We start from the raw sequence: 13,608 nt of genomic DNA on the forward strand, positions 1-13,608 counted from the left end.
GTTGTTTTTTTAAATCTTTTTATTGATTTTGCAAATACTTTAGACAGAGAGGTAGATTACCCCTCCAAAAAATTGGGATATACAGAATAGTACATTCAGTTGTAAGTCTCTTGGAGGTAGTGTTTGTGTTTTTTTTTATGTGCGTGTTCGCTTCGCTTGAGTTCAATACGGTATTTTCGTCAAACGCGCATGTGTATCCCGAGCTCTCAGACCTCGAGTGGATTATGGATCTGGCCTTTTTGGTCGACATGCTGTGTCACTTGGACAGACTGAACCTGACCCTGCAGGGTAAGTTAAAAATGCTGCCTGACCTGGTGCAAAGTGTGTTTGCGTTTGTCAACAAACTGAAGCTGTTCAAGGCGCATATTCAAAAGGGAGATTTAACGCATTTTCCCACTCTGCTAAAAGCCAGCGGGCAAGTCACCAGCGCCGCCCTGAATAAGCAAAGAGCCAGACACAATCAACACTGATTGAAAACCTGCACGAAAGCTATGTGACCCGGTTCCACGATCTACAACTGAAAAGGCCACCGATTACGTTCCTCGTCGACTCATTTAATGCGGAGACGGACTGTTTGAAAGCCCCGCTAGTCACAGATGAGGCCGCGGCTTGAGTTGGAGATGATCGATCTTTGTGAGGAGGACCAACTGAAACCTGCTTTAAGGGAAGGGACCATTGAGTTCTGGAAAAGTGTGCCAATGGAAAAATACCCCAATGTCAAACGGGCTGCGCTTAAGATACTGTCAATGTTCGGGTCAACATACGTCTGCGAGTCTGTGTTTTCCACCCTGAAACACGTGAAATCAAAGCATAGATCTGTTCTAAATGACACCCATGTGAAAGAATTGCTTTGAGTGGCAACAACGGAATACAAGCCAGATTTGAAGAGGATTGTTCAAGGCAAGGAATGCCAGAAGTCCCACTAAGCAACATGCATAGTAAAAGAAAAACGCTATTGTAAATTATTATATTTTTGTTTGTGGACTTGGTTGAACTGAGAGTTTGTGTGTGTGAGACAGTGCACACAATGTTCATTGTTGAAAATGACTGGCCTGTGGTCTTAGTACTGTAGGAGTCAATTTCTGTCATTATCATGTTGGTGTGTGACATTTACAATAAATCTGGCTGTGTGTGTGTGTGTGTGTGTGTGTGTGTGTGTGTGTGTGTGTGTGTGTGTGTGTGTGTGTGTGTGTGTGTGTGTGTGTGTGTGTGTGTGTGTGTGTGTGTGTGTGTGTGTGTGTGTGTGTGTGTGTGTGTGTGTGTGTGTGTGTGTGAGGAAGGGATGGGGTGATGTTCATGTGTGCCTATGTGTATGATGTGGCTCTTTGGGGTAACACAGTAAAAAATGTGGCTCTTAGTCTCTGACTGGTTGGCCACCCCTGCTCTAGCTGTCTGTTAGATCTCATCCAAACTAAACTTTTTAAGGAAGTCTTCCCTTTAATCAATACTAGATATTAGATCAGATCAACCTATCTATTGTAACCGGCTATGTACCGCAGGCTTTTAAAGTGGCTGTAATTAAACCTTTACTTAAAAACCCTACTCTAGATCCAGCTGTTTTAGGAAACTACAGACCAATTTCCAACCTGACGTTTATTTCTAAAATCCTTGAAAAAGTTGTTGCAAATCAACTTTTTGACCATTTACAAAGGAATGATCTGTTTGAAGATTTTCAGTCAGGCCTTAGAGTTCATCATAGCACAGAAACAGCTCTGGTGAAAGTTACTAACGACCTTTTGTTAGCCTCAGATAATGGACTCGTCTCTGTACTTGTTCTTCTGGACCTCAGTGCTGCTTTTGATACGATTGAGCATATGATCTTATTACAGAGATTAGAAGACGTTACGAGGATTAAAGGAACTGCATTAGACTGGTTCAAATCCTACTTATCAGATAGATTCCAGTTTGTCCATGTCAACAATGAGTCTTCCAGACAAACAAGAGTTAGTTATGGAGTTGCACAAGGCTCAGTTTTGGGCCTGATACTTTTTACTTTGTACATGCTTCCATTAGGAGATGTCATCAGGAAGCATTGCATCAACTTCCATTTTTATGCAGATGACACTCAGCCATATATTTCTATAAAACCAGATGAAACTAATCAGTTAGTAAAACTTGAAGCCTGTCTAAAAGACATAAAGGCCTGGTTGACCAAAAACTTCTTGCTTCTAAATTCAGACAAAACAGAAGTTATTGTACTTGGTTCTAAACACCTCAGAAACTCTTTCTGTAATCACTTAGTTACTCTAGATGACGTCTTGACCTCCAGCAAAACTGTGAGGAACCTTGGAGTCATCTTTGATGAGGATTTGTCTTTTCGATACCATATAAAGCAAATCTCCAGAACTGCCTTCTTTCATCTACGTAATATCAATAAAAATAATTAAAATCCTTCCTCAGCGTGATGCAGGAAAAACTCATTCATGCATTTGTTACTTCTAGGCTAGATTATTGTAATTCCTTGTTGTTAGGATGTCCAAATTACTCATTAAAAACCTTGCAGCTGATCCAAAATGCTGCAGCAAGAGTACTGACGGGATTTAGCAAGAGAGATCATATTTCTCCAGTTTTAGCGTCTCTTCACTGGCTTCCTGTGAAATCAAGAATATAATTTAAAAGTCTCTTGATGACTTACAAAGCCCTACATGACCAGGCTCCATCATATCTCAGAGATCTTATAGAACCATATAATCCGAGCAGAGCACTTCTCTCTCAGAACGCTGGTCTACTTGTGGTTCCTAGAGTTTACAGAAGTAGAATGGGAGGCAGAGCCTTCAGTTTTCAGGCTCCTCTCCTGTGGAACCAGCTCCCAGTTTGTGTTCGAGGGGCAGAAACCCTCTCTAGCTTTAAGATTAGACTCAAAACGTTCCTTTTTGATAAAGCCTATAGTTAGGGCTGGCTCTGACCCTTAGTTATGCTGTTATAGACCGAGGCTGCTGGGGGACCTTGTTACATGCTGAGCTTCTTTTCTTTCCTCCTACTCTTTAACTGACTCATACCTCGCCATCTTTTTCTCTCCCATAGTTTTTGCTTATTGTCTGCTGTCTCCATTCAGTTCCCTCGCTCGCGTAGTTTCTCTTCTTTCTTTTGCAGATGTCCCGTCATGGAGCTGCATGTCTCTGCCCTGCACTTGTCGTCTCCACCAACAGTTCTTGTCTTGTATCTCTATGCTGTCCTTTTCTCTTTCTGCTCTCCTCTCACCCCAACCAGTCGAGGCAGATGGCCGCCCACCCCTGAGCCTGGTTCTGTCGGAGATTTCTTCCTGTTAAGAGGGAGTTTTTCCTTCCCTCTGTTGGAGGTTTTTCTCCCTTAAAGAGGAGTTTTTTCCCTCCTAGCTTATGTGGGAATTGTTGAATTGTTGGGTTTCTCTGTATAATATTGTAAAGTATTGCTGTAAGGACTTTAATGTGTTAAGTGCCATGAAATAACCTGTGTTGTGATTTGACGCTATATAAATAAATTGAATAGATCCTCCTCTGCAGCTGCTGAGGAGCATTCAGAGGCTCACTGGTGTGGAATAAATGTGCAGAGGACGCTGGGTGAGGGAGGGACAGCCACTGAGTCCATGACATCAGAGACACAAAGACACAGAGATAAGAGTGGGACATGGACTCCTCCTCTCCTTCCTTTTCCTCTTGGTGCTGAATGAGGAGGAGGAAGAATAGAGGAAGAGTAAAATGCAGACAGGGTGAAACAGAGATCCAGCCGGAGAGGTCACCGACCGAACCCCCTCCGCCCAACAGCCACGTCTCCATGGTAACGTGCATCCCTGCCTCGGTCGTGGGGAGAGTGGAAGTGACGGCGGCGATGTGTGCTCCGTCTGTCTCATTATATGGAGAACGAAGAGAAACAGCCAGGGGGTGCATTTGTTCTGCGTGGACTCCCCTCAGCTGCCGAGCAGTGTCTATTTATAGACGGAGGGGGGGGGTCATCACCCGCCTTCATACTAACCCCCCACCCCCTCCGTGTGTTACATTCAGGGACATGTCAGACAGTCAGTGTTGCAGCTCTCACTGACCACCATTTGGTTTCATTATCTAACAGAATATTTTAAAAGGGACTGGAAACCTGACTGCACTCCAGGCCTGTCAATTAACCAGCCCCACCCCCAAACATATTAGACACATTAGAGTCCTAATATGTAATGAATGATGGCATATTTCCAGAAGGACCAGAACTCTGATCAGAAGAAAGGAGTTTATCGAATGACACTGTGATGACCGGAAACATTTACTGGCTTTGTATTTCAGTAGAGAACTGGATGCTTTTCAATGGGAATCTATGGTGACCGCCCCTATTGGTCCTCAGTGGTACTGCACTGTATGGCACTCCTGTATTGGCCTTTAATTTTCAGCGTGAGCTTCCACAGATTAATGTCATGTTTTGAAATTGTTTCCCTGCAGCCATGAGGAGGTTAAAGTGTAAGGGCCCTCCAATGTGGCTGAATTACAACAACTCTGCAAAGATGAGTGGGCCAAAATTCCTCCACAGCGCTGTAAAAGACTCATTGCAAGTTATTGCAAACGCTTGATTGCAGTTGTTGCTGCTAAGGGTGGCCCAACCAGTTATTAGGTTTAGGGGGCAAACACTTTTTCACACAGGGCCATGTGGGTTTGGATTTTTTTTTTCTCCCTTAATAATAAAAACCTTCATTTAAAAACTGCATTTTGTGTTTACCTGTGTTATCTTTGACTAATATTTAAATTTGTTTGATGATCTGAAACATTTAAGTGTGACAGACATGCAAAAAAATTGGAAATCAGGAAGGGGGCAAACACTTTTTCACACCACTGTATGTGTGTCGGGATCCTTGTGTTTTTCCCTTTCTGTGTTCCCCCTCCTTTCCCTGGTCGTTGTCCTTTGTCCTCCTGTTTGTCCTTATTTGGTTGTTGTCCTGTCTGTCTGTGTCTCTGTGGGCTTGGCTAGAGTGTCACCTTCTGCAGGCTTTTTCCTGGCTCATTCCCCTGGATGACTGGTGCAGCTGATCGTCATTCACCTAATCACCCATTGCAGTATGTCAACCCTGGCTCTCCACACCATCTTGTCAGATCGTTCAGTCTGCTACGCGGTACTATGACTCAGGCCACCTTGCTCGATGAAAATAAGTCTTCGTTACCTGAACTCAATGCTGATTATTGTCTGTCTGACTCGTCTTCAGTTGCTGACCTGCCACCCTTCCCACGGGAGTCTGCCTTCCTGCTCCGGAGGATTTCCTGGGTCTGTTTCCTGATCTACCATAACAATGTGTTTCTGGACTTTACCTTTCTAAATCTGTGTTTCTTGACTCCAACATCTGTGTTTCTGGACTCCTACATCTGTATTTCTGGACTCCTGTATCTGTGTTTCTGTCTGGACTCTCCTACATCTGTATTTCTGGACTCCTACATCTGTGTTTCTTTCTGGGCTCTCTTACATCTGTATTTCATTCTGGACTGTCCTACATCTGTGTTTCTTGACTCCTACATCTGTTTCTTGTCTCTCTTACATCTGTGTTTCTGTCTGCAATCCTACATCTGTATTTCTGGACTCCCCTACATCTTTATTTCTGGACTATCCTACATCTGTGTTCTAGACTCCTAAACTGCCACTTCAATCAGAGCCAGTGTTGCTGCTTATGTTAACACAGATGAACTCTAAAAATCTTGTAACATAGATGCAACCATGGAAAAATTCACCTCCATCATATTAACTGAGCTTTGTAAGACTGTCACTGGGTGTAACTCCTCCACTTCCTGTATTGACCCAATACCAACAGTGTTTTTTAAGCAGGTAACAGCATTTCAAGTCATGTCCTCGAGATTAAAAACATCCCTTCAAACAGGCATTTTCCCAGATGCCTTCAAAACAGCTGTTGTAAAACCATTACTAAAGAAACCCAACATCGATGTCAATGCATTGAGCAGCTACAGTCAAAATATCCAACCTTCCATTTATTAGTAAGATAAATGAAAAGACAGTTTCAGTGCAAATAAACTCCTTTCTTAAAGAAAACAACATCCTGGAGGAGTTTCAGTCAGGCTTTACAGCACAGCACGGCACTGAAACAGCACTGACTAAAATAATCAGTGACCTCTGACTAAACTCTGATGAAAATAAGATCTCAGTTCTGATCCTATTAGACCTGAGTGCAGGCTTTGAGACTATTGACTATGATATCCTGATCAATCGTCTTGAGAAGTTGGTTGGTCTGTCCGACAGTGTCTTAAACTGGTTCAAAACATACATCAGAGAAAGGAAGTTTTGTCAGCATTGGAAATCAAGAGTCAGAGAAACATGAAAGCTGCTGTGGAGTTCCACAGGGGAGCTGCCTTGGTCCTTTACTGTTCTCACTTTGCATGTTGCCACTGGGGAACATCATCAGAGAGCACGTTTGTTTTCATAGTTATGCAACTGTACATCGCCAAAGAGCCAAATGATGATGCAGCTAGGCGCTCCATCGCTGAATGTTTTTTAGCAATAAATAAATGGATGGGTAATAATAAAATTAAACGAGGATAAAGCAGAAATCCTCCTAGTTGGCCCCAAAACAAAAAGAGAAATTGTAGAAAAAGATCTGGGGCAACTAACTCCGTGGATAAGATCAGCGGTAACTAGTCTGGGTGTAATTTTAGACTCAGATCTAAGTTTCAAGGCCCACAATAACAAGGTGATGAAAACTTATTTTTTCCAACTTACAAACATCGCATGCGGCCGTTTATAAATCAGACAGATGCGGAAAAGTTGATTCTTGCCTTCATTTCTAGCCGACTAGACTACTGTAATCCACTTTTTACTGGCCTACCAAAGAAAACAAGAGAGACCTTAGCTCATCCAAAACTCTGCAGCTCAAGTATTAACCAGAACCAAGAGAAGACAACACATCAGTCCAGTTCTGGCTGTTCTGCACTGGCTGCCTGTAAGACACAGGATTGACTTTAAGGTCCTCCTCCTCACATACAAAGATCTTAATGGGCTCGAACCAAGTTACATCTCTAGGGCGGCACGGTGGTGCAGTGGTTAGCACTGTCACCTCACAGCAAAAAAGGTTCTGGGTTTGAATCCGGTCCTGGGCCTTTCTGTGCGGAGTTTGCATGTTCTCCCTGTGCTTGCGTGGGTTCTCTCCGGGTTCTCCGGCTTCCTCCCATCATCCAAAAACATGCACCTCAGGTCAGGTTACCTGGCGCCGCGCTAGTGGCAGCCTGCTGCAGCATCTCCCCCCTGAGAGCCCCCCTGCTGTAGCGAAGAAATTTCCCCTCGGGGATTAATAAAGTGTATAAAATAAAAAATAAAAAAAAAACTCTCTGGTGAACTATGAGCCTTCAAGAACATTGAGATCATCTGCTGCTGGTCTATTGGAGGTTCCCAGCAAAAAGGAAAGAAAATTGGGGATTGACCCAATTCAAATCTGTGGAAAAAAATACCTGTTAGATATCAGGGAAGCTAGCTCAGTTAATATTTTTTAAAAGAAAGCTCAAAACATATCACTAGCCTTTAGCTAGCTACTCCTGAAGCTCTCTTGCACCTGCCATGCACTTGAACTACCATGCCTTTGAAATGCATATTGCTAATTTTATATTTTGACTATATATTTGGATAAAACTTAAAAAGACTGATACAGTATGTATGTGAAAAAGGAACTTTAGTATGTACGAACTGGTTGGACCTGTATGAGTTTTTAACCGAGGTTTAGTAGAATACCTGGAGGTACACTGATGAGTCTACCTTAAAGAATTTACAAAGACCACAGCACAAAAGGAGATTTAATCTCGAGTGTGTTACTGGGTAATATTATAGACTGTATGACGTAAAGTTCTAGAAAAGTGCACAAGACGTACAACTGCTACAACTGCTTTATCCGCTACTTCATATCATAAATTGAATCATAGAGAACGACCCAAATCAAGTCTACTTGTATTCATTTTTATGCAATTTATGTTTCTTATGCTTTTTATGTTTGATTTAATTTCTTTTCTATATTTTTAAATGTTCCTTTATATCTGTTTTTATGTGACACACCATGTAATTCTCTTGCTGTGAAGCACTTTGAGCTGCATTTCTTGTGTGAAAGTTGCTATACAAATAAAGTTTTTTATTATTATTATCATTATTACATCTGTATTTCTTTCTGGACTCCAACATCTATGTGTCTTGACTTTTCTACATCTGTGTTTCTGTCTGGAACATCTTGGTTTCTGGACTCCTGAAATGACGACTTGGTGTTTGAGAGTTTAAAGCATCACCATGATTTCAGTTTTCGGATCTTCATTATTCCTCCACTCACGAACCGTTGTGGTAAATGTTAGATTACCTCCTTCAGTTGTGTTTCATAAAGATTTCCTCTTGCATGATTCACTGAAGTGGGCGCCATGGAAGAGCTGAGAGGCTGTGAGGCTTGAACAACCACAGAGGTCACAGAGGGTTCAGCAGCATGGAGATAAATACATGAAATAATACCAGGATGTAGAGATGAATACATGAAATAATACCAGGCTGTAGAGATGAATAAATACCAGATGTAAAGATGAATACATTAAGTAATACGGGATGAAGAGATGAATACATGAAATACAGAGAAAGAGGAGGAAGAGGAGAGGGAGGAGGAAGAGTAGGACAAAAGAAGGAGGAACATGAGAGGAAGGAGGAAAAATAAAACAATCTCCATTTTAAACCCAATAAAGGCGGCGCTGACTGTCAGAGAAACAAATGACAGACCCGAGGAGAACCGGAATGTTTTTTTTGTTGTGTTCTATTTCCAAATGAACACGATCAGACACAAACACTCCGAACAGGAAGGATTTATTGAGAAATTCAGTCACACTGATATGATATTTACAGTCTGCCCCCTGCTGGAGGGTTTTATGACAACATCCTGATCACATGGTTCTATACAACTGAGTTCAATTATAAGAATCCACATCTTTAAGTAGAAGATTCACTGAATGAGAGACAGCTGGGACACCTGGATACACACCTGTCCTCAGTCCTCAGGGGGTGGGGGATCTCCGTCACACACCTGTCCTCAGGGGGTGTGTCTCCATCACACACACTTGTCCTCAGTCCTCACGGGCGGGGCGGGGGGGTCTCCATCACACACCTGTCCTCAGGGGGTGCGTCTCCGTCACACACCTGTCCTCAGTCCTCAAGTGGGGGGGGGGTCTCCATCACACACCTGTCCTCAATCCTTTCTGCGCTGCGTCTCCTGGTAGTCTCTGGAGTCCTCCCAGGGCCGAGGACCTCGAATGTTCTTCCACTCGTCCAGATTCAGCTCCTTCATCTTCTGCAGAGACAAACAGGAAATTCAATTTCAGGGTTGGAGGTTCAAAAAAGGCGTGAGGTTTTTAAACTCTGCAGGTGTGTCCGTGTGAACGTGAGCACGCCATCAGAGAAGCATGATTGAACTTGATGAACTCTGAAACAGTCAGATGTGGAAAGTTTAGAATATCTGGACATCACAGGAGAGGAAAGGTGGAGCTTCCTCCCCCTCATCCCCTAAGGGAGACTCCGCCCCCCTCACCTGGTACTCCTCCTCCAGGATGACCTCCTGCCTCTGGACGTTCACTCGGGCCTCCAGTGAAGGATCCATCTGAGAAATGGGAAAAAAAATACATTTTTAAGGACTGACTTTAGGTTTAATCTGGGGTTTTTTTCTTCAAAAAACCTGCCGGAGGTCCAACATCTCTACACGAACACGGTCCACCTGGAGAAAAAGGTGCAGTGACACTTCTCCCCACTGGGAGGCGTATTCACAGGCTGGCTGTGCTTCCAAGAGACCGCTGCTTTAACCCTTTAGGTGCCCGTTTAGCAGGTCGATATGGTAATTTAAATTCATCCTTCAGCTACGTGTATTACAAGAGATTCAGAATAGAATCAAAGACGTTTTACTACAAACCTTCTTCCTGTTCTTCTGGGCATCGTATCGGATTTGAGTGAACTCCCGCAGACCGAAGGAACCGCCGACGACCAGCAGCTGAAATAAAGGACGCGTGCTGAGTTTCAACCTGTTGGAGCTGAACGAGGTTCTGGTTGAAGGACGACAACCAATTACCGGAGAATACACATCCATGTAGAATTATTTCATTCAGTGCAGCAAAACAGCAAAACATCCTCCGAAACGAGCTTTATGTGAAACCAAAAGCTCAGCGAATTAATGTCAGCTTCATAACAATAAAACATGATCACACTGAGAATCTGACTGTAAACAGGAAGGTATGATGTTATTTTTCCATATTTCAATCTGAGCTGTTTGAATTGGTTTGGAGCAGTGATGTGACGCCATTAAGAAAACACAAGGTCAGAAGGTTTCAAGTGTTAGAATCATAATTTCGATCAACTACAGAGGGATTTTAAATATAATTCTAATGAACATGGACCAGACAGAAATAACTGCCATCAGAATGAGCCGCTGAATATCATATTTAATTCTAATATCACGAATAAACTGTCATAATAACTTGCTTTAAGGTCTGACAAGAAGTGTTATGTATTCATAAAAAGTGCTAACTTGTTAGCGTTAGCTTTCGTTCCCGTAAATGCTGAGAAACGTAAAATGAAAAGTTACTTGCAAGCATTGGGATTCCGTATTTGACTGTTTTGTTTCTCTGCAGCGTCTTTAAACGGAACATGACTCTGTTCTTCAGCTAAGAGTCCATTTTACGGAGGCTAGCAGCTAGCAGACGGGTCACGGCTGCGGAGCGCTTCCTGTATCGGTCCGACGGGTTAAATTGTCCGGACAAATCGTGAGGACGCGATTAACGTTTCCGTCCTGTGTAAAATGCCATTTTAAATGTCGAGTAAAAGAAAATATGACAGGGCAGTGTTTTTAAATGAACATAAATAAACATAACTTCAATTCATCGTCGGTAGAAGTTTTTGTGTCAAAGTATTGTTTGCTGATTTCTACTGCTGATATTTCTTGAACTGAAGTTTTTCTGTCTAAAATCATAGACTGTATGTAAAGGTCTACATTCAACTCCAGGTTTCACTCCAAACATGTTTAATCGATTTCTGCCCATATGACACGACATAGAAAATGTTTTCTTGCCATATTTCGTGCATAATTGACTGGCATCTGTTTCCTTGTGTTTTAGGGTGAGGCCTACCCACGTGCTAATTAGGGCAGCGGCACCTGGGCCCCAACCCTGGAGGGGTGCAGCAGATGCATTTCTTTATGTATAAACCACTTAATCAATTATCAAATAGAGAAAATAATCAGAGGTGAGATGCCAGCATTAATGTACAATTATATCTAATCTGATCTAACATCTTATTTGAAGCTGAATAACAGAAACATGCAGAAAACACAAAGTCAAAGAAGTGTTGGGATTCCCAGACTGAACTTCTTGCATGCTTCTGTTATCTGAAACCCTTCAAAACTTCCAGTTTAATATCACATATACAGATAAAACGCAAACAAGTGTGTCACCAAATGACTGCAGTTCAGTCGACTCTCATCTGATCAGCTAGATGCTGCAGAGTTACAGAAGGACCAACCTGAAGTTCAGTCTCAAACCTCAACAGTAGAAACCTAAATATCTTTACTTATATCAATCAACTAAAGCTTAAAACAGATCAGACACTTTATTTTGAAAGAGGACTTGGACTTCCTGCAATGGGCTGTTCACAGGTCCGACACATCCAGCTGATCCAAGACCAGCCAAGGGCAGCGTGGAACTCCATAACTCGCATCTAAATCCTGCTGCTTGTCTACAGACTGAGATGTCTTTCAGAACCCTGGGACCTCTGAGGTCCTGTGGTTCTGGGCTCCTGCTTGTTCCTCAGAGTGATGTCAACATGGAGAAGCTGCTGTTAGCGTGTGCTGCTACATGCTGAACACACTGAGACGATGCTTCGGGCCTTTGTTCGGATCTCTCTTTGGAATCCCCTGTGTTTCCTGCAGGTATGATAGATGCTGCACGAAGGAATTCAGCCTTTGGCTGAGAAGGAGTTCACACTTCATCGTTCTGCTCAATTGGACCCTCAGCAGCAGTGTGCTGATCAGAACTGATTGCTACAGGTAGAACTTCAGGTGCATAAGGCTACATACAGATATTTAATAATGAACTGCAAGCTGTTTAAAACACTGCAGTGAAATAATGGATGAATTTCTTCTTGGTGCAGGTGATCATGAAGGCAGGGGGGGGGGTTGGCGGCGCCTTTCCTTTGGATATAATGATATATTTATATATCATTATATTCTCCATATGCATAGAGATGATCCGACCCAAACAGACAGTTAGAACAGGAAGTATAGCAATTTTCCTTTATTACAAGTTTTGTCTCTTATTTTCAACCAAGTGAAGAAAAATACCTTTTTTTGTTCAGTATAATAAAATATGTTAACTTTATTCATTTTATGAAGAAAAACAAGGACAACAAGAAAATAAAAACAAACATTTTGTCTCCCTCTTTGTAAACCTGGAGAGCTGCTGCGTGGCAGAGTGTGAGGACGCGGTGAGGACAGACGGGAGGACAAGCTGAGGACACAGGACAAAAAGATAAGGCCAGAGACGTACAAAAAAGGAGCGCAGGGGAACAGGAGGGGAGGGGATGGGCGGGGCGGGAGCGGATCAGAGTGGCTCGGCTGGTGGTCCCGAGTCACGACGACTGACAAGAGTTCAGAGGTCGCTCTCTCCGTACAAAGCAGTGGAGAACGACATGTAGTCGAGGGCTCCGGGGACGCCATCGGGGCCCGAGTACGGCGCCATACGGGCGATGCAGTATTCGGCCTGGTCCGGAGGAAGCTCCCGCCGCAGCTCGTCTGCCAGGATGTAGTTCTGGAGAGAAGAACACAATGTTTGATGTGACATCGTCCTAACATCGTCGTGACATCGATGACATCAGTACATCAGCATGACATCGGTACTTTATCATGACATCATCATGATGTTTCTGTGTGCTTGACTGAACTCTGGGGGACGAGTGTCCCTCCTGTGTGCTGGTACCCACCTTGTCCCCGGCCAGAACCTTGAAGGACGTCATGACCTGGTCGGCGGTGTCTGTGTCGGCCGTCTCGCGGGACATGAAGTCAAGGAAGGCCTGGAAGGTGACCATGCCCATCCTGTTGGGGTCCACGATGCTCATGATGCGGGAGAACTCGTTCTCACCCTGGTGGCAACAGAGAGAGGATGTGTGAGGCCCTGTCGCCATGGTGACTATCCCCACGGCAACACAACAAAACAACCCAGCAAAGGACGGACACCTCGCACGCAAACATGCAAGATATTTTTTTAGAAATTCTTCAATATTAATCACTTAAATGAATAAATAAATCCAACATCAGATGTACAACACGATCACTTATTGTGGAGGATGTAACATGTTTATTTTATCAATGCTGTCAGTCACACACGTGCGCGCACACGCACACACACACAGTGGATGAAGACACTTTACCAGGTTGTAACCCATGGAGATAAGGCAGGTTTTGAAGTCCTCAGCATCCATGATTCCTGTTCTCTTCTACAAGGAGGAAGAGGAGGAAAAGGCGAAGGAGGATGAAAAAGATGAAGAGGAGGAAGAGGAGGAGATGATGAAGAGGAGGCGATGATGAGGTGGGGGAGGAGCAGGAGGAAGAGAATGAGGAGGAGGAGATGATGAAGATGATGAAGAGGAGGAGATGATGAGCAGGAG

The 13,608-nt window shown here is 43.4% G+C and overlaps 2 protein-coding genes across 10 annotated transcripts in view; both read right to left on the reverse strand.

Annotated features, from left to right (window-relative positions):
• Positions 1-8,758: 8,758 nt before the first annotated feature.
• cox16 (cytochrome c oxidase assembly factor COX16) lies at positions 8,759-10,703 on the reverse strand. 2 transcript variants are annotated; one of them, XM_069717692.1, is made up of 4 exons: positions 10,542-10,703; positions 9,869-9,946; positions 9,494-9,562; positions 8,759-9,256 (listed from the first exon to the last, which is right to left on the reverse strand). In XM_069717692.1, the coding sequence occupies exons 1-4, from the start codon at positions 10,599-10,601 to the stop codon at positions 9,155-9,157; spliced, it is 309 nt and encodes a 102-aa protein (XP_069573793.1). In that variant the 5' UTR covers positions 10,602-10,703; the 3' UTR covers positions 8,759-9,154. The 2 variants fall into 2 exon arrangements, with proteins under 2 accessions (XP_069573793.1, XP_069573792.1); XM_069717691.1 differs by lacking the exon at positions 10,542-10,703 and having other exon boundaries at positions 9,869-10,531.
• Positions 10,704-12,224: 1,521 nt separating this feature from the next.
• The window catches only part of actn1 (actinin, alpha 1), a 32,404-nt gene continuing 31,020 nt past the window's right edge, over positions 12,225-13,608 (reverse strand). For 5 of the 8 annotated variants that reach the window (XM_069717665.1, XM_069717661.1, XM_069717664.1 and 2 more), the window contains 3 exons: positions 13,372-13,437; positions 12,925-13,083; positions 12,225-12,752 (listed from right to left, as the gene is read on the reverse strand). In XM_069717665.1, coding sequence (XP_069573766.1) covers positions 12,594-12,752; positions 12,925-13,083; positions 13,372-13,437 — 384 coding nt within the window. In that variant the 3' untranslated portion in view covers positions 12,225-12,593. Of the gene's footprint in view, positions 12,753-12,924; positions 13,084-13,371; positions 13,438-13,608 lie in introns of those variants that run through there. The other 3 variants (XM_069717662.1, XM_069717663.1, XM_069717668.1) reach the window with 2 other exon arrangements.

Source organism: Brachyistius frenatus, unplaced genomic scaffold, assembly GCF_029030835.1.
Source record: "Brachyistius frenatus isolate BFR_SWC_R1_liver_20210118 unplaced genomic scaffold, ASM2903083v1 Contig_178, whole genome shotgun sequence".
NCBI classification, from domain to species: Eukaryota; Metazoa; Chordata; class Actinopteri; family Embiotocidae; genus Brachyistius; species Brachyistius frenatus.

Excerpts from the sequence above, each read along its gene's own strand:
- cox16 (XM_069717691.1), bottom strand. The coding sequence starts at position 10,042 with ATGGATGTGTATTCTCCGGTAATTGGTTGTCGTCCTTCAACCAGAACC. Across the intron at positions 9,563-9,868 it reads CCCAGAAGAACAGGAAGAAG|ATGGATCCTTCACTGGAGGC; the intron begins GTTTGTAGTAAA and ends CCCATTTCTCAG. Across the intron at positions 9,257-9,493 it reads TCCTGGAGGAGGAGTACCAG|AAGATGAAGGAGCTGAATCT; the intron begins GTGAGGGGGGCG and ends TTGTCTCTGCAG.